We start from the raw sequence: 23,090 nt of genomic DNA, 5'->3' as shown, positions 1-23,090 counted from the left end.
CCAAGGCTGAGGACGCGCGGGGAGCTCTGCACACAGTGGTAGATGAAAGGGACCTTGTCTGTAAGGTCATTTGTTCTTACTCTTCTTGAGTGGGGTAATTTTCAGTTTTAGGTGGATTTGGAGAAGTAAGATATAGTAAATTGATGTTGATGATACAGATGTTTCAGGGAACATGAGGTGTTTGAATTGGCCTGTACTGGGTTAACTCTAGCTCCCAACTTAATTTTGCACTTATCTGAGAGTAGATACTTATCATGCTTCACTTCTTTCTTTTTCTGAGCAGCTCCAAGTATTTGCTGCATACTCAGCGCTTTCATTTTCAGACAAAAATCACTCAATAGCAGATAAATCAATTATATTTTGTTTCGCCATTGACTTAGTTGCTATGTTACAAATTATACATGGGGTACATTTTGACAATCAAATGAACTAAGAACAAGCACTTCTGTATTAGAACAATAATTATTGTACCCTTGATGCTCAGGCTTTGCAAGCACTTATCTCAGCAGAGTCCTGTAGAGAGAAGCTTTTGTGTGGTGACATGTACCTGATCAACTATTTTTTGAAAGCAGAGGGGGGAGGAGGGGGGAACAAGTTCCTTTTTCTTGTTTCTCAGAATTTGCAGGATCACCTTACGTGCTCTGAAACTTTGAAACAAGGCATTGAATTCTGGCTTTGTATAGTGTACCAAATGAAAAAAAAAAAAGATCAGGAAGTGTAAATGTTAATGGGAATAAACACATTTTAATCCAGTTAAAATCTGTCCTTGTGCTCCTAGAAGAACAGTGACTGAACATTCTACTGTTGCTTAGCTTCAGGATTTAGATGAGTTTCAAAAATTGAGTAGAAGTCAATGACTCAAAAGAAAAGAGAGTCTGAAAAACTTCTGAATGGAGAGAGAGATTTTTTTTAACAGCAGGTCAAAGTACCACTGTACTTGAGGTACTTTAACACTGTATTAGGTACTTTAACATGAATGTGTTAACCCAAGTGTGATGATTTTAACACTTTTTAAAGATAAGGTTTATTTTCAAGTGCTATTTAAACAAAACTTTCCTGTAATTTGTAGGAAGCTAAATTTCTCACTCTAGACCCTTAATCATTTTGAAAAAACAAACAAACAAACAAAAAAACAGGTTATTTTAATCACTCTTTGAGTTAATCAGTAAGTAGCAATCATCCCAGAGCATTAAACTTCTGTCCTAGGAGGTAAAGTGCCAAGCTTTGTGTACCCCAGTGAAACAAAACATACTTCCGTGTCATACTTTAGTCATACCTTAGAAGAATGGCTTGGTTTTTCACAGTTGGCAAAAGTTTCATCTTGATCCATGTCAATATCTTAGGGCACACGTGTGACTGTTGCAAACTAATAACTAAATAAAGTCTGATTAAGGACTTTAATCAGCTGGGAAGGCTATTAGCCATTAATGTTATAACCCTCTTAAGAGTTTCCGATGTTCTCTCACGTCTCACATTGCAGCTAGAAAGAAAAAAAAAAAAAAGATCAATATTTCTCTTAACAGTGAAATAGTGAAATTATATAACTTCAGAGGGTTTTGGAACCAACTTATGACAGTAAATTGATCATTAACAGCTTTTGTTTTTGGTGTTTCTCCCTAACTGTACTAAAGGAAAACACCATCAGTGTTTTCAGATTTCTTCTCAGGCATAAATATAGGCTGGATTCAATCTCACTGTGACCGCGGGAGTAAATATCACCTTTATGCAGGAGAGGTGGAGGTAATCCCTGAGATATTTAACATAAAACCTTAGTTGAAGCATTCTGAAATGCTCAGGAGCAGCACAAATCCCCACCAAAGGCAACTGAAGGGCTTCCCAGGAGCACTGAATTAGCATGAGCGTCAAACTCTGCAAAGTGTTACTTTGGACAGCAGTGCACCCACACAGCATGAGAGCTCTGTCTTTGTAGCCAAGAGCCATGTATATGCTGATACAAGTTAAGTAAAGCACACAGATACCTTAAGGCAGTGTACTGGAGAGGTAAGTATGTAGTGGAGCTTGGCTATGCCTTGGAAAATGGATTGTGCACTGCTGCCACAAGAAAAGAGGCGGGCTGTACGGAACAGTAGCGATTGCTGCTCACTACTTATCCATCGTACAGCAAAAGACAATTTTTCTTGCCTGGGGTTGCAGCCTGGAATACAGGTGGTTTCAGCTGCAGCCTTAATAAACACAGGAGTTTCACCCTGAGAAACATCTTTGCAAGAAAGCTTCTGCAAGTGCTAATTTAAGAGGCTTTTTTTTGTGTGTTTGTTTTATTATTACTCTGCTGTTCAAGGAAGCAGGAAGTAGTACAGTATCGAAAGCAAACTGAATTGCACGAAAGATTCACGTGACAGTTTATTTTCTAAACTAGATTAACCTGCAAGACCATTTTTTTATTTTGTGTTTTCTGAATTTATCAGATTGAAAAGATCAGAAATATAGTAAAAAAAACTGCCATGCATCTTATAAAAAACATTTCTTGTGAGACTTCTCACAAGAAATTAACAACACCGGCATATAAGAGTCACGTTCACATGTCTGTTTTATTTTGGACGATCTTTATGGCCTGCCTAAGCTTACAGCGAAGTCAGGGTTAGATCTTTCATTTGGCACTAGAATGTCCACTTATTTAAACTCGCTTCACAGTAACTTAAATATTCCTGTTCAAAAAAGGCAAGATAAAAGCTGATGATGTGCCCACAGCAGATTAAAATTAAATTCATCCTGTGCTCTCCCACTGTCTTTTTCTCCTCCCATCATTGATCCAGAGATCTTGAAGGAAAAAGAGTCTCCTTCTACATGTCTGCAGTGTCAGCACAGTGAGGACAAAGATCTTTTAATGGTAAACTAATTAATGGCTAACTTTGCAATCCAACTTTGACACTAACAGTGCCAACACCCTTGATGGCAAGTTCTTTTGCAGGAAGTGCGAGCTAGATGAGTGTACAGTGAGGTGGATTGGCAATTGGCTGGATGGCAGGGCTCAGAGGATTGTGCTTGGTGGTGCCGTCTAGTTGGAGCCCTGTAGCTAGCAGTGTCCCCCAGGGGTCAGTACTGGGTCCAATGTTGTTAAAATTATTCATCAATGACCTGGACAATGGAACGGAGTGCACCTTCAGCAAGTTTGCTGAGGACACAAAGCTGGGAAAAGTGGCTGATATCCCAAAAGGCTGTGCTGCCATTCAGAGGGACCTGGACAGGCTGGAGGGATGGGTGAAGAGGAACCTCACGAAGGTCAACAAGGGCAAGTGCAGGGTCCTGCACCTAGGGAGGAATAACCCCAAGCAGCAGTACAGGCTGGAGGCTGACCTGCTGGAGAGCAGCTCTGCAGAGGGAACCGGGGGTCCCAGTGGACAGCTGAGCATGAGTCAGCAATGGGCCCTTGTGGCCAAGAACGCCAACAGTATCCTGAGGTGCATTCAGAAGAGCGTTGCCAGCAGGTCAAGGAAGGTGATCTCCCCCTCTGCTCAGACCTGGTGAGGCCACACCTGGAGTGTTCAGTGCTGGGCTCCCTGGTACAAGAGCGACAGGGAACTAATAGATCGAGTCCAGAGGAGGGCTACAAAGATGATGAGGGGACTGGAGCACCTGTCTTATGTGGACAGGCTCAGAGAGCTGGGCCTGTTTAGCCTGGAAAAGAGAAGACTGAGGGGAGACCTCATCAGTGTGTATAAATACCAGAGGGGAGGGTGTCCAGAGGATGGAACTGCTCTCTTTTCAGTTGTGCCCAGCGACAGGATGAGAGGCAACTGGCACAAACTGAAGAGCAGGAAGTGGTCATGGAATTGCAGTTCTTTGGGTTAACGAAATCCATTTTTCTCTGCTTTTTGCTTTTCTGCAGCCTTTTTCTCCTACCCTGTTGACCATCTCCACTCCATGAGGTAGTTCAGGTATTCCAGGTGCCTCCGCTGGCACCCTACCCCCGTGCTCACTAACAAACAGCACCGGAGCTTAGGACTGAGGGGACAGCCTGTGGGATACTCATCTCTGAGTGCCGCGTACAACAGAGCGGGCTCACCGAAGCAGTTAGGAGCCACCTCACGACACACATTTACCGACTACGACATTTGAAAGCGGGTCTACTCCAAAAACATCCAACAAATCCCCCACAGGTGCTCTCACGGACTCCCGAGAGCGACCCCCTCACGGGCACGTCGGCGGGGACCCGAAGAGCGCCGCCGGTCCGTCCCTCGGTGCCTCGGTCCGTCCATCGGTCGGTCGGCGTGCGGCGTGGCCGGACCCCGCTCACCGAGCCCGGGCCCCACTCCTCGAGTCCCCGCCGCCATCTCGCGTCCCCGTGGGCGCCTTCCGCGTCCTCCCCCCCCCCCCCGCGGCGGAGGCGGGTGCGAGGCTGAGCCTCCCGCCCCGCCGGGCGGGCCTCCCGCCGCCCAAACCCCTCCCCGCGGAGGAGAAAGTCACCAGGGGGTGGGGAGATGATGACAGGTCCGGGAAGCCGCCGTCGGCAGCTGCAGACAGCGGGTGCTTGCTGCCCGCCTGCTCCGGGAACCGCGAAGCCGCCCCGGCCGCCCCCGCCATGGGCTCCCCGCAGCGCCCGCCGCTCGCCCACGTCTTCAGGGGGACCTTCGTGCACTCCCGGCTCTCGGCGCCCATGGAGATCCTGCACGGACACCTGCTGGGGGTGGACGACGGCGGCACGGTGAGGAGCGGACGGCGGCGGGACGGGGTGGAGATGCGGCGGGACGGGGGGAGATGCCCCGGGCTTCCCGGTGCCCCTTGGGGGCCGATGTCCTCCCCTTAGGCTCCGGCCGCGGTCCGGAGCCCGTGAGGGGGCCGCCAGGGGAAGCGCGCCCCGTCGAGGCAGCGCCGCGCTCCGAAGGGGCCCGGAGCCTCCCCGGGGAGCCCCGTCCCGTCCCCGCAGCGCGGAGGGGGCTCCTCGGCTGGGTTTTGGGGCGGTTGTGCCGGTGGCGAGTGCCGAAATAGCAGGAATGGCGGTGTCGTCCCCCGGCCCCCCCGTGCCCCCACCCCGTACTCGGGCACCTCCGAGCACAGCTTTTTACTTCGCGTCGCAGGAAAAAGAAACAACAAAAACATGGCACGTACCCATAGAAAGTTAGGCAAATGGTAAGGTTGGGAGCGTTAATGGTAAGTTTAAGAACGAGCATAACACTCAGAGGTAGCGCAGGATTGATGCCAGCAGGGAAGCTGCACCTTTCCCCTGACAGGGTCACCGGTGGCCCTGGGTTTCACAGCGCACGCTGCCTAGGCGCACTGGTAATTTCTTCTAGGCTCAGCAGTGTACATAGCCACCCTGTGCGTAATAATAATAATAATAAAAAAGTCATTTTCTTCCCTTCTGGTGACTAAACTACTCTGTCAGGCTTCAGCAGCATTTGAAATACATGCAAAGCACACTCTGAGCTCTTACAGCTTGTTCTCACCATCCACACGGGTCCTCGAGGGCCTCTTTTGAGACAGTGCTCTTACAGCTGCTCTTGGGGAGTCTGGTACAAGCAATAGCAAGGCCTCTGAGAAGCTGTATGTCGGCGTGCAGGAGGTGAATACAAACTTTCAAAGCTCTGTGTTGGGTGGTGTCAACTAAAAGCAATAGACCTGAATGAGTAAAGAGTTTGATTTGTGTTACTCAGGTGCAGGAGGCAGAAACTCTTATCTTGTCTTGCTCTCTTTAATGGTAACGTCTGCTAAAAAGTGACTACTCCATGTCCTTAGGAAATCAAGACCTATAAGGGATTTTCTTGAAAACCAGACAACTTAGTAGGTTGTATCAAGTAATTTCTGCTCTCAGGCAGAGTCACTATCTCCCCTTCTCCTAGTGAACAAGGATTCACTGGGTAGTGTTTTTCATGCATTAATTGGCACATTCCCACACAGTTGTTTAAAAAAAATCCAGAAAACACTGTTGTCCAAAAAAGAAATTTCCACCAGAATAGAGTAGCAGGGACTGTCATATTTTTATCTTTTTGAGAATTCCTGTCATTTTACTATTCCAGGATCAAATACAGTGAGTTTTAGTACCCTCTAGCTTTTTTTTTTTTTTTTTTTCTTTTCATAATTTTGCCTCATGCAGCACTTCCAGTGTAATCATTGAAGAGGTGCTTCACAAAGAAGGGTGTGATGGTTAGAAATTTTTTTACCTTCATTGTCCAAACATACACCAATACTATTTCAGTGTTACTCCCAAATAATTAAACTTAACTAGGCAGCTGTCATTTTTTTCCTCATGTTGCAGATTCCATCATGGAAAAATTGTGCATGATCTCAGACGAGGTGAACAGACCAGCCAGGTACTGTTCTTCAGTTAGAGTCCCTGACTGTCCTCAAAACAGCAGGAGCATAGAGCTGGTGCCACAGAAACACTGCCCAGGCCCCCACAGCAAGTGGGGACAGTTTTCTGTTAAAGGCAGGAGATGAAGTGTCAGCTCTGCGTGCTTTGCCTGTAGATGAAAAGGGAACTTTAGCAAAGAAAACATTGCTGTCAGGTTTGAAGACCCAAGTTACCACAAGTTAACAACATAAGCCTATGTTTAATTGAGTGGTTTGTAGGGCAGTGTGGTGCTGCTCTTGATGAACTGCCAATAGAAAGAATGGTATTCCCCAAGGCAAAGAAAATAGAGTCAGCTGCAAAACGTGAGTTGTCAGTGAAACATTGGTGTAAATAATGAGTTGGGTAAAATATTAAGAAAATAGAACAAAGATAAAAGCTCCTGCTGAAGGCATGGAAAGAGCAAGAGTTGTGGAATGAGTCAATGTTGTCAAATATTGCCAAACATGAGTGTTTAGCTTAAGCCAGCTGGGATAGCAAGTGGCATGTGTATTATATGTACAAGGAAGAAGGTACCAAGTCAACATCAACCATTTGGGGTTTATTGCTTGGTCCTTCCCAGCAGTTTGGCCTATTTGCTCAGGATCTGGGTCTAGTAAGTGCTCCTGTCTCTCATCTAGCCTCCTGTTCCATTTTTGAGAACTGGACAAACAATAGGCATCACATCTCTAATTGTAAAAGTGCTGAAAATGGTAGCCACATTAAACAGTGCTGGCAGCAACCCAGTGAGGCTGAAAATAGGGCAGCATGATGGTCAGTGGCAGGAAAGAGATGTGTGTTAATGCTGGTAGCTAATCATTGTGGAGACAGGGAAGGATGAGAAGCATCATAGAATCATAGAATCAGAGAATGGCTTGGGTAGGAAGGGACCTTAAGGATCCAGTTTCACCTCTCCTGCTACGGGCAGGACACCTCCCACTAGACCAGGTTGCTCCAAGCCCCATCCAACCTGGCCTTGAACACCTCCAGGGATGGGGCATCCACAGCTCTGGGCAGGCTGTTCCAGTGCATCACCGCCCTCACAGTGAAGAGTTTCCTCCTAATGTCAAATCTAAATCTTCCCTCTTTTAAAGACCATTCCCCCTTGTCCTGTCATTACTTACCTACCTGAGTTAAGAGTCCCTCTCCATCCTTTTTATAAGACATCTTTAAATATTGAAAGGCCACAATGAGGTCTACCTGGAGTCTTCTTTTCTGCAAGCTGAACATCCCCAGCTCTCTCAGCCTTTCTTCCTAGGAAAGGTGCTCCAGCCCTCTGAGCATCAAAGGATGTGACATGGGAGAGAAGAAAGGACTTGCTACTCATGTTCATCTATGAGTATCATAGCCAGAAACAAAGTAATACATAGGCACTGATGGATCAAAAAAAAAAAAAAAAAAAAAAAAAAGAGAAAGCATATCTATGGGTAATATAATTTACTTTCCACTCTTATGTTAGCAGAGGTATTTGCATTGTGATGCTTGGAGGCAGTCAGTGTTTACTGTTTCAGGGTTAATATGTAGTTGGCTGGACCAGCTATGTGTTGATGGCAGTGCTTTAGACATCACTTGGAATAAAAAAATGGGCTGAGCTAGGCACTAGGATATGGATAACACAGCTCCTCAGTTTTGGATCCTTTAGCCCCATCACAGGGATGACACATCAGAACTGACTGAAGTGTTTGAGCACTGGTCCTAGCAGCTGTTGCTTTTTGTGATAACACCTTTCTTAAAGTGCTTCATCGCAAGCAGAAAGCCAGTCTTCTTACCTTTGCACTTCTCTGATTCTGTAGTGACTCTGGCACAGAGTTTCTTCTTGCCTTTATAGTGTTAAGGTGCAGCACTAACTTAAAGGTTTGGTTCCCAGGGCACCAGGGCAGTTACCTGGAATGTACAAGCAAATATTCAGGAAAATGCCCAAGGACCATAAAATGGACCTTAGGACCTTAAAATGTTAGAAAGGACCTTAAAATGTTAGGAAGATGTCAAGAACAAAGGCCTCCTAAAGGAGTGGGGAATATCTCTTGGAAAACCAAGCAGTCCTGCAGGGAAATTTGTTTGAAAAGAATATACATGTGTTTCTGATTCATCTACAGCTGCATTTGGCAGTAATGGCCCAGGTGTCAGGGTTAGGTTTATTTCATGCGTCCGGTTCCTTTGAAAAATATTTTCTTCATTCTTCCATAATTTAAGTGTTTTATTTATCTGCACTCTAAAAGTATATAATAGTCACTTCTTTTCCATGGCAACACCCTTTTCCAGCATTTGCCATCTGGTATTGCATGTTTCTCTCTCTCCCTCTCTCTCTCTCCCCTTCTTCTTTTTTTTTTTTTCCTGGTTTAGCAGCTCTAACATTAGTCATTCTGCATTCATTTTGACTTCAGCGTCTGAGTGACATTTTCTTTATTGCTCATCAGAAATTTCAGCAGGTCTGTGTTCGAACCCCCCTGCAGATAGACATCTAATTCAGCTGGCTGAAGGGCCTAAATACTCCTCTTTAGAAGGAGGCAGACACTGTTTTATGTGAAGTATTAGTGAACTATAATATTCTTGCAGTTATTTCTGATGGAATATTTATTGATATGTTACGATTTTAACAGCTTCTTTTTTGACTAAGAAGTGTAAAACATTTGCTCTTTACAAGGTAAATCATAAAAGCCATATTTACACGTAAGAGACTAGGCAGCCTTGAACTTAGAAGAACAAGCTCTTATACCAAGATAGTTGGAAGTCCATGAGTTGGTTTTGGGCAGAAATTATTGTTTGGCAAGAACTTGCGGGCTCAGAAAGCTCAGAGTATACAGTCTTTGGTCAGGGGAGGTGTTGGGATCCTCAGTGTCATGGAAACCTGGAGCCTGCCTGGAGCCTGTAGAAGGCATTCCAGTGCCTGGAGTCCCTGGTCTTTGTTCCTTGAAAAGTTGTCAAGGCTACTATTGTCAGACAAGAGAATTAGAAAGTTTAGAATTCAGCCTCCCAGAGTTATGTTGTAGATTAAAATCTGACAATAGTGTGCTAAAATTCTTAGTTGGCAGCATAAATTCCCTAGCAGTGGAGCTGATGTCATCTAGGAGCCAAATGGGGCTGAATTAGGCTTTAGATTGTAGAGTTGTTTATTTTCTCTCTATTTTTTTTTGAATAAATAAAGATGTTTCTAGTCTGTTCTGTAAAATTAAAAGATTATCTGCATTTTTTTCCCTCAGTTTCTTTCACTTTCCTAGGCACTTAAAAATAGTGACAATAAAACATTAAGGACATGAGCAGAAAGTTAGCAAATACTTAGCTTGGTCCAAGTCTGTCCTGGGTAAACCAATTAATTTCACCCTTCTGCTTTTTAATACTCTAATCCCCTTCCAGGAAGGATGTCAGCTACTTCCACAAAGAGCGACCATATTGCTAGCATCGTGGTAGGTTACTGGAGTGCCCATGGACACTGAAATTTGTGCAGTTCTGCTCACGTATTACTTTTGAGTGAATTAATTCTTTTCTTACAAGTTACAAATGGTGTGGTGCCATTGATTAGCTTTTGAGTAGGTATTTCAAAATCAAACCCAACAGTCAAGAAGAACAAGTATTTCAATGCAAACCTAACACTTTATAGTAAGTGTGTAAAATCTGTTTTAAGATATGACTTCTGTTGCCTTCATGTAAAGTAGGATACATACTTAAAGTATATAACTATCTTTTCCATTCTTTTAGATTGTGTTTTTGGAGCAAGCTGATCAGCAAGAGCAACTGGCTAAGAAGTGGGGCTTCAAAACGTCTGACATAAGAGAACTGAGTCATCAGTAAGTGTTTTGTTTATATTAACTTCAGCAAATGTGTTTTACTCTCTGAGCAAAGCAGGGCAGGTGTGAATAACTTGAGGCAGGGAATACATCAAATTCCGTCTTATGGGCAAAACTCCCTTTCAGTTCTGCAAGAGCTCTTAATCCAAGGGCTGCCTGCATTCTGGGTGAGGCCTGCAGTGCAAGCCATCTGTGTACTTTTTGCATTCCTTGGTTTGGGACTGCAGCCATCACTGAATTCTGCTGGCTGACTTGTACTGCGCACACCAAAATGCTGTATTTAGTTTTCACACATAACTTCTTCAGTTCATACAAAGTGTAAGACAACTATCTTCCTTGAGAAAATCATTTACCTAGATGGTCTTCTTTATTTTAGATTGCATATTGTTAGCATCAGGCTGTGCCTACTCAAAACTCTAAACTTAATAAATGTAGGTAGCCGTGACACTGCAGATATAAAACTAAAGTGCTTGGGCTTCGACACACTCCCTAATAAAAACTAATAAAATTAGAGTATTAAACCCTCAAAACACAGAGCCTTGTATTTCTAACTGTATTTTCAGATGAGTGTTTCTTTTTTGTTCAGCCAATGAAATCCCTCACCTTTCTAGTGAAGTTTTGGATGGTACCTACCATTCTTTACACACAGTAGCACAACTGTAAGCAACTTGTAGTTTAGAGTCTAGAGCTGCAGCATAGTTTTAGTGTTCAGCTGTTAAAAATTTTGCATGCTTTGTTGGATCACTTATCGTACAGCATACATGAGTCATCAGATGTTTTCTTCACTTGAAATAGCCTGGGGAAAATGGAAGTTCCTGGGAATAAGGATAAGATTGAGAAAGATCTTTCAGCATTTTTAGCATCTAGGGAAACAGAAAGAAGGGAAATTACAGAGACAAAATCACTGTTTTTATCAGTATCCAAGTAGAAGGAGGGAAAGCTGAGAGAAATTTGATCCTATATGGAGTTCCAGCACAAAACAAAATAATTACAGCAACCTCATGGTGATGTTGAGGTACTCATCCTTGTTATTATACGAGTACTGCATCGCAATGAACCATATTGCACTTTCATTGTAAAGACACCTTTCCTGTCAAGACACTGAACAGTTTTTTTTTTTTCTTTTCTGTTCAGCATCTGTATATGCACTTGTAGACACACTGTTCTTTCATTAAACCTTGAAATTCACTAAACGAGCAATATATATAGATATGTTTATATAGTAGTAGAAAACTGGGATGCAGAAACTTACGGTTTTGTAACTATAAACATCGCACATCTAGAGACATTACAAGTATATCTATGCTAGGTATCTAGAGTGAATCTTCTCTTGTTCAGGTGGATTCTTCTGTGGAATAACTTTAATTATTGTGAAATCAGTTTGGCTTTACTTACAGGTATTCAGTCTGGGTAAATATTACAGACAGTTGGATTCATCATGCTCTTATATTAGTTTCTAGCCATGGATTTTTTTCATTGCAGGTACCTATATAAGTCTGAATAAAAGTTAGACAACTAATTCATACAGTAAAGGAGTGTGGGTAGTGGTGTAGTAGGAATGGATATGCTGGTGCCGAAATAGTAACATTAATCTATACTTGTCATTTACTCTGATGACTTTTGCTCAAACATGCTGCTTAATTAAAAACTACTTTTCTTTGAAGAAGTTTTGGATGTTTTGTACTATTACCATTTTCTTTTCTTTCCCCAGTGAATTCTTCATGCCAGGATTGGTTGACACACATATTCATGCTCCTCAGTATTCATTTGCTGGTACAAGAGTAGATCTACCTCTTTTGCAGTGGTTAACTACTTACACATTCCCAACAGAAGCCAAATACAAGGACAGTGATTTTGCAGAAGAAGTGTACACCAGAGTTGTTGTAAGTATTGCAAATTTCATTTACCGTCTTGACAACATTACTATTTGTAAAATATACATAAATTTTCAGAAGGTCAGCAGAAATAGGAGAACGTGTCTTAATGTCATGAAAACCAGATAAAACTGACAATACATCTAGTTGACAGCCGAGATCATTGCCTGCTACTTCCATTCTTGTTCTGTTGTTGCTGGTAAGACAGTTCATTTAATCATGTGATTGGTTAACAACCATCTCGTTAATCATCTTTTCTCATATCTGAGTACACTGACCAGCATTTAAGAGTACTTTCAGAGCTAGTGTTGCCAGTAGGTGCTGACAACCTCAATTCAGAAATGATCAAACATGTTAAAAAACAAAACAAAACAAAACACCTTTCAGAGGTTATCTCCTTTTTTTTGCACAAAACTTCTGTTATATGAACATGTCTTCTGCAATTATTTTGTGAAGTAGGAGACTTCTCACCAACAAAAAATCTGTTTTTTTTGGAGTAATTGAGGGAGAAGGTTCTATAGCTGAGGTCCCGGTAGCAGAACTAACTTTCATTACTGATAGAAGTCAGTAATTTCATTACTGATAGAAGATGGTATTGTGAATCAAAGAGAGAGCCTGTGTTTGAACTAGTCTGGTTTTGAGCAATATAAAGGCTTTGAGGTCAAATTCCACTTGAACAATAAACAGCAAGGACACATTGCAGAGTAGATTCTATGCTATAACTGAAATTTATCAATACATAGACTGAAGTATATCCTTAAGATTAAATGGCCATTATAAACTGCCTTGCATTTGTCTAATACTGTGACAATGTGTTGTCAAAATAATAATGTAATGAATCTGTAATAATTACTGTCCTTGTAACAAAAATCTTATAAAAACAGCTTTCTGCCATCTAGCACAATCACAGCAGTAGGAACAGCTTGGTCAGAAAAGGTAGTCACAAGCACACACCTTCGGCTACGTATAACTTAGAGGTGATCTCACCTTCATTTCAACATCCTGTTACTGTCTCCATCGGTTCAGATGGGGTGAGATTAGCACAGATGAAGTGCTCACTTTGCAGCATGCTTAATAACATTACCTGGAAAAGAATTGCTGGTGAGAATTCAAAGTTAGTTGGAGAAGCTTCAACACAATGGTTTGGCTCTCCCTGTAGGTGTAAAACAGGACAAGATCAGAAAAATGTTTTCACCCATAATGCTGCAGAACACCGGTAGCTCTGCAACACTTCATGGCCAAATGTGTCAGAACAGAATCCGGCCATCTAGATAACTAGTATTTTCTGCATTGCTATTTGTTGTTCTCTTGTTGCTAAAACAGTCTTACTTATGGAACCAATGGTTTCTTGTCCAAACAGGGAAGTATAAAATGGCTTGAGGAATATGAGTATTTTGAGAGCCACCTTCTCAGTTTCACCACAATCTTACTCAATTTGGAAGACAAAATGTATGTACTGCTTTACAACTAACTTGGACATAATTGCCATAGCTCAGTAAAAGCCTCTCTGAATCTTCAGCGGTGATCCAGGGAAAGGCATTTGAATGAGTAAAGACTTTTTTTTTCTTCTTCTTTTTTTTTTTTTTTCCCTATAAGTCAGTGCCACAGCTTTATATTGAATATCTCTTGCAGAGCTCAGAGGGGCAAGAGGAATGCAGAGTGCAGTGGAGATGGAACAGCATGAAAGTCAAAGATATGGGAAAATAGACTGAAAATAGTTGGTTTGTTTAGCTTATAAAAGTGACAAATGAGTAAGATAAAAGTATATAAAAAACAACAGGCTTAGGTGAGGTAGACCAAAATTTAGACTAATTGGTGATGTAGAAACAAGAAAATGGGTGCTAAATTTAAAAATGATAAGTAGAAGTAATCTTTGTGCAATATGTAGTGTTCTTTCTCATGAGTCAAGGCCAAAAACAAGTTAACAGTGACTAAACAAATGAATGGGTTTGAAAAATATACTTGCTTGTTACAATGTAAGGATAGTCAATTTTTTTTAAAGAGCACTTATCATGCTTTGGGGCTTATAATAACCTTCCAGTGTTAGAAATGGGACTAAACTTGCAAGAAGCAGATACGTATCTATACTTTTGGAGTTGTACTTAAAACATAGTGAAATGTTTCAAGCCACTATTCTGTTTCCAATAAGCACTTTCTGTACTTGCTAAAACAAATGAATTAAGTGAAATTTGCTGTATTGTATCTGCAACCACCTCTGGTCCGTCAAATTTTAGAAAAGCCAATTCTTCATGCTGATGTTTTTTGGAAAAAAAAAGTTTTTGGATTTCATTAAACAACAATTTTAGGAATAAAAAAAAAAAACAACACAGATTCAGGGTTTTAAAAGCTAAAAAAAGATGAAGATAGTTTGTCTCAGCAGTGACATTATTTTTGTGACTCATTTTAGGCACACTTGAAGACATATTTTTAGTTAAAGACTTTAATTTGAATATTTTATGGAAAAGGCAGAGCTTACCTTCATATTTGTTAAATAATTTGCTGTAGCTATTCTTAAAAGTTGCATTGGATGTCTCACCTTCTATCCTGTTAAAAAATATATATTCTCACATTACATTCTAGCCACAATCCAGTTTAAGCCCTTCTGGTAGATAGAATGTCAATATAGTATGCATTAGTCCCAAGATCAAATGAAGTTATAAATGTTTTGATGACTTAATGTAACTTTACATGACTCTTCATCTACCAGTATGTCCTCCAAAAGTAATATGAACAGGTAGCAATACACCTGTTCCTTTCAAATTGTATAATTAGGTACATAACTAACTTACACTCTGAGCAGTGGTTCTCAGCTTCCTTCTATTCTGGAGTTTGCTAGCTTGGCCTCAGGGATAATAAAAACTTTGTGTACCTGAAAGCCTGGTTATTTTCCCAGCCACATCAGATGGCCAAATAAAAAAACACTACTTTGTCCCCAAAGTATTGTTTTGCTAAATTGTTTTACAGTACTTCGCAATGAAAACTGGAGAACCTTTCCAAACTAGGAAATAACATATATGACTGGTTGTTTGTATTTCTAAGTAAAATTCAAGTTAGACATAAATCAGAATTTGATTTCTAGTTTGAGTGAAGGAAATACAGACTGGTTTCCATGGGTTTGTTAAACCATTGTTAGAAACCTGTATAGTTTTGGAAGACGAAATTTTGTGTTTATTAACATTCAGACTTTAAAAAGCTATTATGAAATTAAAAATCTGTATTTTACCTTCCAACTTCACTGTAACTCCTGTGGAATTTCACAATAACCAAATGTTCTTGCAGCTCGTAATCAGACAGCCTATTCTGCATTTTGGCAGCTAGACTATATTTTTCCAAACTGTTGAAACTGATTTCTTTTTATAGAGACGAACTCTAAAGAATGGCACCACTACAGCTTGCTACTTTGCTTCAATTCACACAGATACTTCTCTTCTTCTGGCTGAAATTATAGGTAAGACAGTACGAATGGGTTCTCAAGGATGTTGTGCAGACTGCTAGTTGAAGGAAACAGAGCTTGGGAGTTTTAGAGTAGCTAGGGATCTGTCTTTCAATTTTGTTAATTTTACCTTTTTTATTCATTTTCTCTGTCATACCACATCCCCCAAATTCTGCCTAGTTACCCTTTGCTTAACAATCTCTCCTCTAGTGTTGTTTGCTCCCTCTGCCTCTGCTGGACTTCATTCCCAAATCAGCTGCTGGCTGAGCTGAGTGAGGTCTGCTGGAGTTTTTCTACACGGCAGTCCTCTGCTATTCCTAGCCTTTTGCTGTTTGAGGATTAAAGGGCTAAATGGCAAGAGGTGCAGTTGGTGCTTTAACTTCCTGATACTCTGAAGTTTCAGTTGAGAATCAACATCAAAAATTTCCACACACCCTTTGAAACCAGAACAATGGGAGTTGCATCAGGATCTTATCCCTTCTTTCTGCTCACTGTTGCAAATCCCTATCATTTCTTTTCAAGTGTTGTGTTTCTTGCAAGAATTCTCAAAGCTCAGCTCCCATAGGAGAGTGAAACAATAAGAATCAGCTTCCACCAAAAATTTAATAGTCTTTCTGATTTTGTAGGAAACCCTGGAACTTTGAAATCAGTGTATTCAGCATCTCAGATATTAAATAATGGGCAAAAAGATTTAGAAACACACTTACAAGCTTAGAATTTAATGTTACATGCATTTCTGTTGTATTACACCTAAGTTCAGTCATAGCATTGATAAATCTGAGTAAGTAGGCCAGAAGTAGCTCTAGCTGGAAATGAGGGTAATTTTAGGACCCTGATTACCTTCTCTTAAGGAAACAGGGGTTGCTGAGATCTTCATGAATTTTCTTAGAGTGACCACCTGCAGATACTGTACTTTGCTGCATGTGTTTCTCCCTGGTGGTGGACATTTCTCATCCTCTGCTTCACAGTGCTCAACTTCATTCACTACCATTATGAATTCTGGTTGTGGTTAAACTACTGGTAATTCAGCCCTCAAGTATAACACAAAGTTGGGTACTAATGTGGAAGAGGAGAACTCTTAATTAAATGCAGTTTTTCTCTTTCCTTTTTGGCTTTAAAGATCACAAGTATGGCCCCACCTTAAAGACAAGAAAACAGAATAAATTCTGTTCATCTTAAATGAAACTGGATGACATGGAATTTACTATTTTCTTTTCAATTCAGGTTTTGCTAGCAGTTTTTGTAGAGAACAAGTGATTTTGAGTTTTATTTTCTTACCCATCTCAACAGATAAATTTGGACAACGAGCATTTGTTGGCAAAGTTTGTATGGATATAAATGATACTGTACCACACTACAAAGAGACTACAGCTGATTCCATCCAAGAGACAGAAAGGTAAGAGTATTAAGTTGTTGGCACAGCCTTTAGAAATAAGACTTTAATACACCTGAAAAGTGAGGGTGAAGCTGTGATCAAGGATTTACAGGTGTAGGAACCTTTTCTACTTACAGTATTATTTTCTACAGTTCTGGCAATTCTTGCTTACCCAGCTGCTGCACAGCATGTGCAGTTTCTCTGTGGCTTTGCCTAAGGAAGGGAGAAGCTGCAGCATCACGTTTTGGAGAAGGCATGTATGTTATGGTCTGGCTTCTACCTACTCTTTTCCATTCACAGCTCTGTGGGTAGAGGTTACATGACCTGACAGGGATGGAGAGGTAGAGAATCAGTTCCTTTGTCCCCATTAACTTCTGAGCTATCTCCTTTCCCCATTTAGGATAAAGCTTTATTCAAGTGGTAGGAGTTGGCTTTCATATACCCACTTCTAAATATGCTCTGGTTTTCTTCTCCAGTATAACACCAGTGAAACTACTCTAACTTGCAACTGAGTGAATGAAGGAGAATCAAGTGAAGATAATGTGCATGGTGGATTTGTTGTATGTTGGAGGGGAATCCAGGGCTGAAGCATGGGAGCCAGCAGTCTCAGGCTTCCCCTGTCTTCTGTGTCCATCTTCTGAAGATGCTTAGGCAGACATAGGACTTTGCTCATGGGACTATTTATACAGATGTGTAGTTGTTTCAAATATCATGCTGAAAGAGTAAATACCTAACAGTCTTGTAAACTTCTTACAGCGCTTGAGTGAAGTTGCTATCTTATTTTTGCAAGTCATGCTAGAACAATGCTGTTAAAAGTTAGAAATAGTCATGGATTTCAAATAGCGTTTATATTTAGAGACATTTTGAAACATATAGTATTAGTCATTTGCACTGTACTAACATTTGCTTTTGTTTACCTAAATCCCTGGTTTTCGTAATACAGTGAATCCCATTGAATGGGCCTGAGAGTGGTAGCATTTCCAGTTCTGCCATTTTTTAAAGCTTCAGAATGATCTAAATAGCTTTCCTTCAGTTCTCATCTTGTGCCTCTACCCCATTCTCATGCGATTATATTAATAACAAATGCTCCTCCGCTTTGGATGAGAATGTGCCACAGGTACTCGACAGCTGTCTATAGAAGAGATCTGTGCTTGTCAGCATAGATCAGGAGTACTCACCTCATCAGGCCTGAACCTCCTCACCAGTACAATTTCAGAGGATGAAAAAGCTCTCCCTTTAGGAGTGTGTCTTTTTTATAAAAAAAAAAAAAAAAAGAGAGAGAGAGAGAAAAAGAGAAATGTGATCTTTCACACTGTCAGAAAATTTATTATACCGATTTCAATTCTTTGCAGTTAATCTACAGAAATGTTTGTACCGTAGGCACGGAGATAATACTCAGTTCAATGTGTTTTGTTTCAATCTGCCCTTCTCCTGTGAACAGAATTGAATAAAAACTTCATGAACTGAAAAGCAGAATATGTTATATGCCACTAGCAGTCATCTGGAAGTGGAACACCCATGTTCAGACCTGTTCTGAAGAAGAAGGTGGTTGTTTGAACCTGAGCTTATTTCCTTATAGAGAAGTGCATAAATCAACAGAGCAGAGGTTATTTAAAGCTAGGTCTTTCAGTTTTAAAACCATGATGATTCTCTGTAATGCAAGTGAAAAAAATATGAAAACAGCCATCCTCAGGTTTTGTATTATCTCTTGAGAATAGTATTTCTCAATTTCTGATCTGGTGAATATTTATTTATTATATCTGGTGAATCAGTAAGAGGAGAGATGGACAGACAAAAACCTAATTCACCTCGCAAAGTTCAGCAACGGTGTGTTAAAATTCCTTTGTTCATTGCAGAAATTTAGCTTATGTCTCTCCCTTTCAACTGGTGATCTGGCACTAGCCACAGTGTTGTGAATCTGGCCTTCAGCATTTATTTTCTTTTCCACCTAAAGATATTTGACAAGTTTGATCCAATGTTTATTGTGACTAAACCTATGGAGTTTTTGGACTATAAACTATGACATAAAAATTCAGAGACCCTGATCAAAATGTCTTGTAATGGCTTTTTGAAATTCATTGTGCATACAAGTGTTTAGGGTATTTCTTCTCTTCAAAGTAAGAGGAAGCTTTATTTGCTCAATATTGCTCCGTGCACAATAATAACTGTCCATTTTGGCTGCTGGGGGCTTTTCATAGAGTTCTCTGAGGTAGCTTCTTTTATTTAATGAGGTAAATCTACAGTGTGTTTTCTGTAAGGTTGATGATTTATACACTAACATTACTATAAACATCTCTAGAAAATTAAGGGTCCTTTAAGTGCAGGAGGACATCTGTAACTAATGTAGGCAATGTACAAAATATGGGATTTTAAAATCGTAATATGTTTAATGTGTGATTTAAATTCATGGGCAAATAAGAGTGGTTTTTTTGTTTGTTTGTTTGTTGCTTTTTTTTTCAGAAGTTGCAACAGTAGGATATAATTATGTTTTCAATTAATTTAATGTAACATGTATTTGGTTTCCAGTGAGAACACAAAGTAACTACCATGTGTCTAAAGTTAATTATTTCAAATGAAAAAGATTCTGCATATTCAAGGTCAAATTCCCAACTAGCATAATTTCTTGTAACTGTCCTGGCTTGATTGTGTTGCATCTTTTTAATTCATCTGAGAATCTGGCACAACTTCCTGTAAAAAGTTGATAGATGCCTGAAATGCTTAACAGAACATTTAAGTAAATGTTTTCTCTATTTTTTCATAATTTATAACACAGATCACAGGTCAAAAAATTATAACAGATTTTCCCCTATACTTTTTCAGGTTTGTTAGAGAACTAACGGAAAGGCAAGTAAGTAGATTTCTCCCTTCTGTTCACTTTTGTGTACAGAAAATGTTATGTGAATACATGAAATAGTTAATCTCATTGACAAATTCTGCTGACTTAGTGACAAGTCAATAAATATAGATCTTCCTGTATAGCAGACAGAAATCATTGGTCTGCAAAGTGTTCTTCTAGTTGTGTTGCTGTGAAATTGACTTCTAGTAGCACAAATTCAGATTTGTGTGGTCTGAACACAGCAGAGTAATGTTCTGTGAACATTCTTTATTCACTTAAAAGTGTTCAGATTCCTGCAGAGGGCAATTTTCTGTTAAAGATGGATGGAAGTCAGTCCATCACTCTATGGTATATAAATAGACAAATAAAAGAAGTTTTCACCAACACAGATTGTTGTCTTCATAGCACAGTTACTAATCCATTACCATATTAGTGTTTTGTTCACCACATGTCTTCCAGTGTATTTCTAAAGAAATTCTGTAGGTACAGGTTGACACTCCAATATTTAAAGTAGGGATATTATTTTTCTTGTCAGCCCTTTCATTTTGGTGGCTTAATTTGTTAACGTTTATAGCTCAAAGCATTCAAGAGTAGATGCCTAGAGTTAAATGCCTAAATCATATATATTGGTAGAGTAAGTATACTAATGTTCAGAAGTCCTGAGCTGCTTGTGTCTGGGAAATGGTATAAGAAACTGCAAGCCAAGATATCACATGCTTTCTTCTAGTGGTTCCATGTGCACAAAGAAAGGTAGGTATTCCCTGTATCTGAAGGCAGAGTTGTAAAGCCATTGTCTAATTCAATGAAAAATTTAATCCAGAAGTGCAAAGTAAACATCTGTAGCTCTAGTCCAGGTATCCACTGTTTTCTACTGCACAGCATATCTGGTGTTACCACTAATCTTCCTGTCTGTTGAGTATAGGGACAGGAGAGTATAGGGACAGTTTGCTCCACTCCATCATGAGCAGAGAAGATCAAAGATGAAAAAGGTTTTGGCTTTACACATCTCTGCAGCTTTGCATCACTACCTCTTCAGTGCTCACAGAAGCACAAATCAAAAAAAGGTCTGGTTATCTCTTATAATTCATACTTGACTGTGAGCAAGCATCCAGTGCTTCTGCTGAAGTCTGGTAAAATCTCAGAGGCTTGAGGAAAGAGTTCTAATGAAATTAACTTCACTGAGTTTCATTAAACTGGTTTTCAGGGGAACTTCTGTGATGAAGTTTCAGGATTCTCTTACTTTGAGGAAGTTTCTGATAAAAATAAGAAAATGACTGTAAGCTTTATTCACGTTGGCAAGTTTGAAGAGAAGGATAAACAATAGAGCTAAAATCTAATTGTGTAAATGATTGCCTTAATTATGGTTACCGATACATATGTGGAATCACAAACATGTCTTTCTAATATTTTCAGTATCCGAGGGTACAGCCTATAGTAACCCCCCGCTTTGGCCCTTCCTGCACAGAAGATTTGCTGCGTTCACTTGGTGATTTAGCACAAGCTCATGACCTACATGTGCAGGTAAATTCTGAGAGCTTTGTTTACGACTTAAATATTATGGATAAAAATCATGAAGACCAAGCAGTTTTCACAATTTACACAAAGCGCTTAAACCACATTCTTAACTTGGAACCTGTCTTTTAAATTCCTCTTAAATTATTAGTGGTACTCTACAAGAGCACTATGACCTCCACAGCAAATGAGAAAGCTCATAGCTTGAAGGATGCACAATTAATCAAGTCCCAGTGCATGGTTACTAGGAAACTGACACCAAGCATTTTAAGTTAGAGCAACCCTTGGGTTGCTAAAGGTTGCTGTCCCTTGTCCAAGGTTGTTATGTCTGCCTCTCAGCCATCTGCTGTTTCTGCACAGGGCAGACTTCAGAAGAGAAAAGAATTGCTCATCTTTCGGTCTCAATTACTCATATTTCTATCTTATTTAATGTTGTCATCATTGTAAAATTTCCTGTGCAATAAGGTTTCTGCATTTAAATAAGGCATATTTTGAAGCTTACAGGTGTATTGAATCTTTTGAGATTTTTCTTTTTTGGTTAAACAGTCCTGGTATATGTGGTTTTAAAGCAACACTATGTTAGGACTGTTTGTCATTAAAATGTGAGCATTTGAAAATACTGGAAGTACATGCTTCAGCCTCCACACAGGAAGAACCAGGTTTGTTTCTGAGACCAGAAATTAATCAGCCCGTCTGAAGATACGTGAAACAGTTACCCCAATCCCGGTGTCCACTCTGTGGTAGGCTTCTATCTTTCTTTTACCTCATGGTCATATCTATCATTTTATTTATTACTTTAACATTTGCCAAATACCAATTTGGTTGTTAAGTCACCACACTACTGGGATGGACTATCCAGGTATGCCTCCTTAGATCAAGTTTAAAGGAAGAAATTGAACTATTGTTTTGGATCACAGGGATCTCTCAAATGAAAATAGAAACCCAAGGACAAGATCTAGCTATATGCTTTAGAAAGACTATTTTCTATCATTATGTGCTTAGCACCAGCAGGTTGCTCAGAAGTTTGAAATGCTATAATGCTATTTAAAGAACTCATCACTATTTATTTTCTCATTGCAGAGTCACATAAGTGAGACTGAAGAAGAACTCAAACTTGTGGAGAAGATGTTTCCTTCCTATCAGAGTTACACTGAACTGTATGATAAAAACAAGCTGCTTACCAGCAAGGTATCTGCATATCAACTTCCACAGCATAGCTTAGACTTATTCATGTATAGAATATTCTAGTTGGTTGTAGTTATCTGAAAAGTTTGTACTATTTTGTCAAGGTCACTGGCATCTGGGAGAGAATAAATTATTTCTATGTTCTTTGTTGCACAGGTGTTGATGAAGGGACTGAAACTTTAGACAAGCCTGTATTTTATGTGGGCATTTTAGGGGAGATGAACAATAAAGGTATTTTATGCTCCCTGAGCCTGTTTATAAGGGTCCAAACAGGGCTGAGGACAGTAGGATTGGAAGGAGGCTAGATAAAGCTGGTAATGTAGGAGCTGGTTATTCTTGGGCAGTAACCAGTTATCCTCATATTACAGTGTTCTTGCACACTGCTTTTTCCTGTACATTTTTTTCTATGGATTTACAGTAGGACTGTAAATTCAAACTTCAAATTTTGTATTTTTTTTTTAATGGAAAAGTAGCTTGTCCTGTTGTGTTCTGTGTGTGAATCTCACATACATACAGGTATACTCTCCTGTTGCTACTAACCCAAAGCATTCTCAGCTGCTTTTACCAAACATTGACAGGCTCAGTGGCCTGAAAATTTGAAATTAATTAAAGTTTTAAACTGATTAGGTAAAAGCAAGCAGATTTGATAACTGCTCACAGGAAGTACAGGTTGGAGTGTCAGTCACACCTTCTTAGACATCAGAGTACCCATGCATGAACAAATATAAACAGCCTAACTACAGCCAAAATGCTTAAACACCAGTCAAACTGATTTAAAATTTTATGATGGAATTTTCAAAGGCA

General features: G+C 40.1%; 1 protein-coding gene across 1 annotated transcript in view; it reads left to right on the top strand.

Annotated features, from left to right (window-relative positions):
- The first annotated feature begins 4,415 nt into the window (after positions 1-4,415).
- GDA (guanine deaminase) overlaps positions 4,416-23,090 on the top strand; it is a 31,598-nt gene continuing 12,923 nt past the window's right edge. The window contains exons 1-8 of the mRNA XM_035309249.1: positions 4,416-4,663; positions 9,983-10,071; positions 11,783-11,954; positions 15,306-15,393; positions 16,669-16,774; positions 19,574-19,601; positions 21,003-21,110; positions 22,182-22,289. Coding sequence (XP_035165140.1) covers positions 4,541-4,663; positions 9,983-10,071; positions 11,783-11,954; positions 15,306-15,393; positions 16,669-16,774; positions 19,574-19,601; positions 21,003-21,110; positions 22,182-22,289 — 822 coding nt within the window. The 5' untranslated portion in view covers positions 4,416-4,540. The remainder of the gene's footprint in view (positions 4,664-9,982; positions 10,072-11,782; positions 11,955-15,305; positions 15,394-16,668; positions 16,775-19,573; positions 19,602-21,002; positions 21,111-22,181; positions 22,290-23,090) is intronic.

This window comes from Oxyura jamaicensis, chromosome Z (assembly GCF_011077185.1).
Source record: "Oxyura jamaicensis isolate SHBP4307 breed ruddy duck chromosome Z, BPBGC_Ojam_1.0, whole genome shotgun sequence".
Taxonomy (NCBI): Eukaryota; Metazoa; Chordata; class Aves; order Anseriformes; family Anatidae; genus Oxyura; species Oxyura jamaicensis.
Note: the sequence above shows the minus strand (reverse complement) of the source record. Positions and strands in the feature narration are given on the sequence as shown.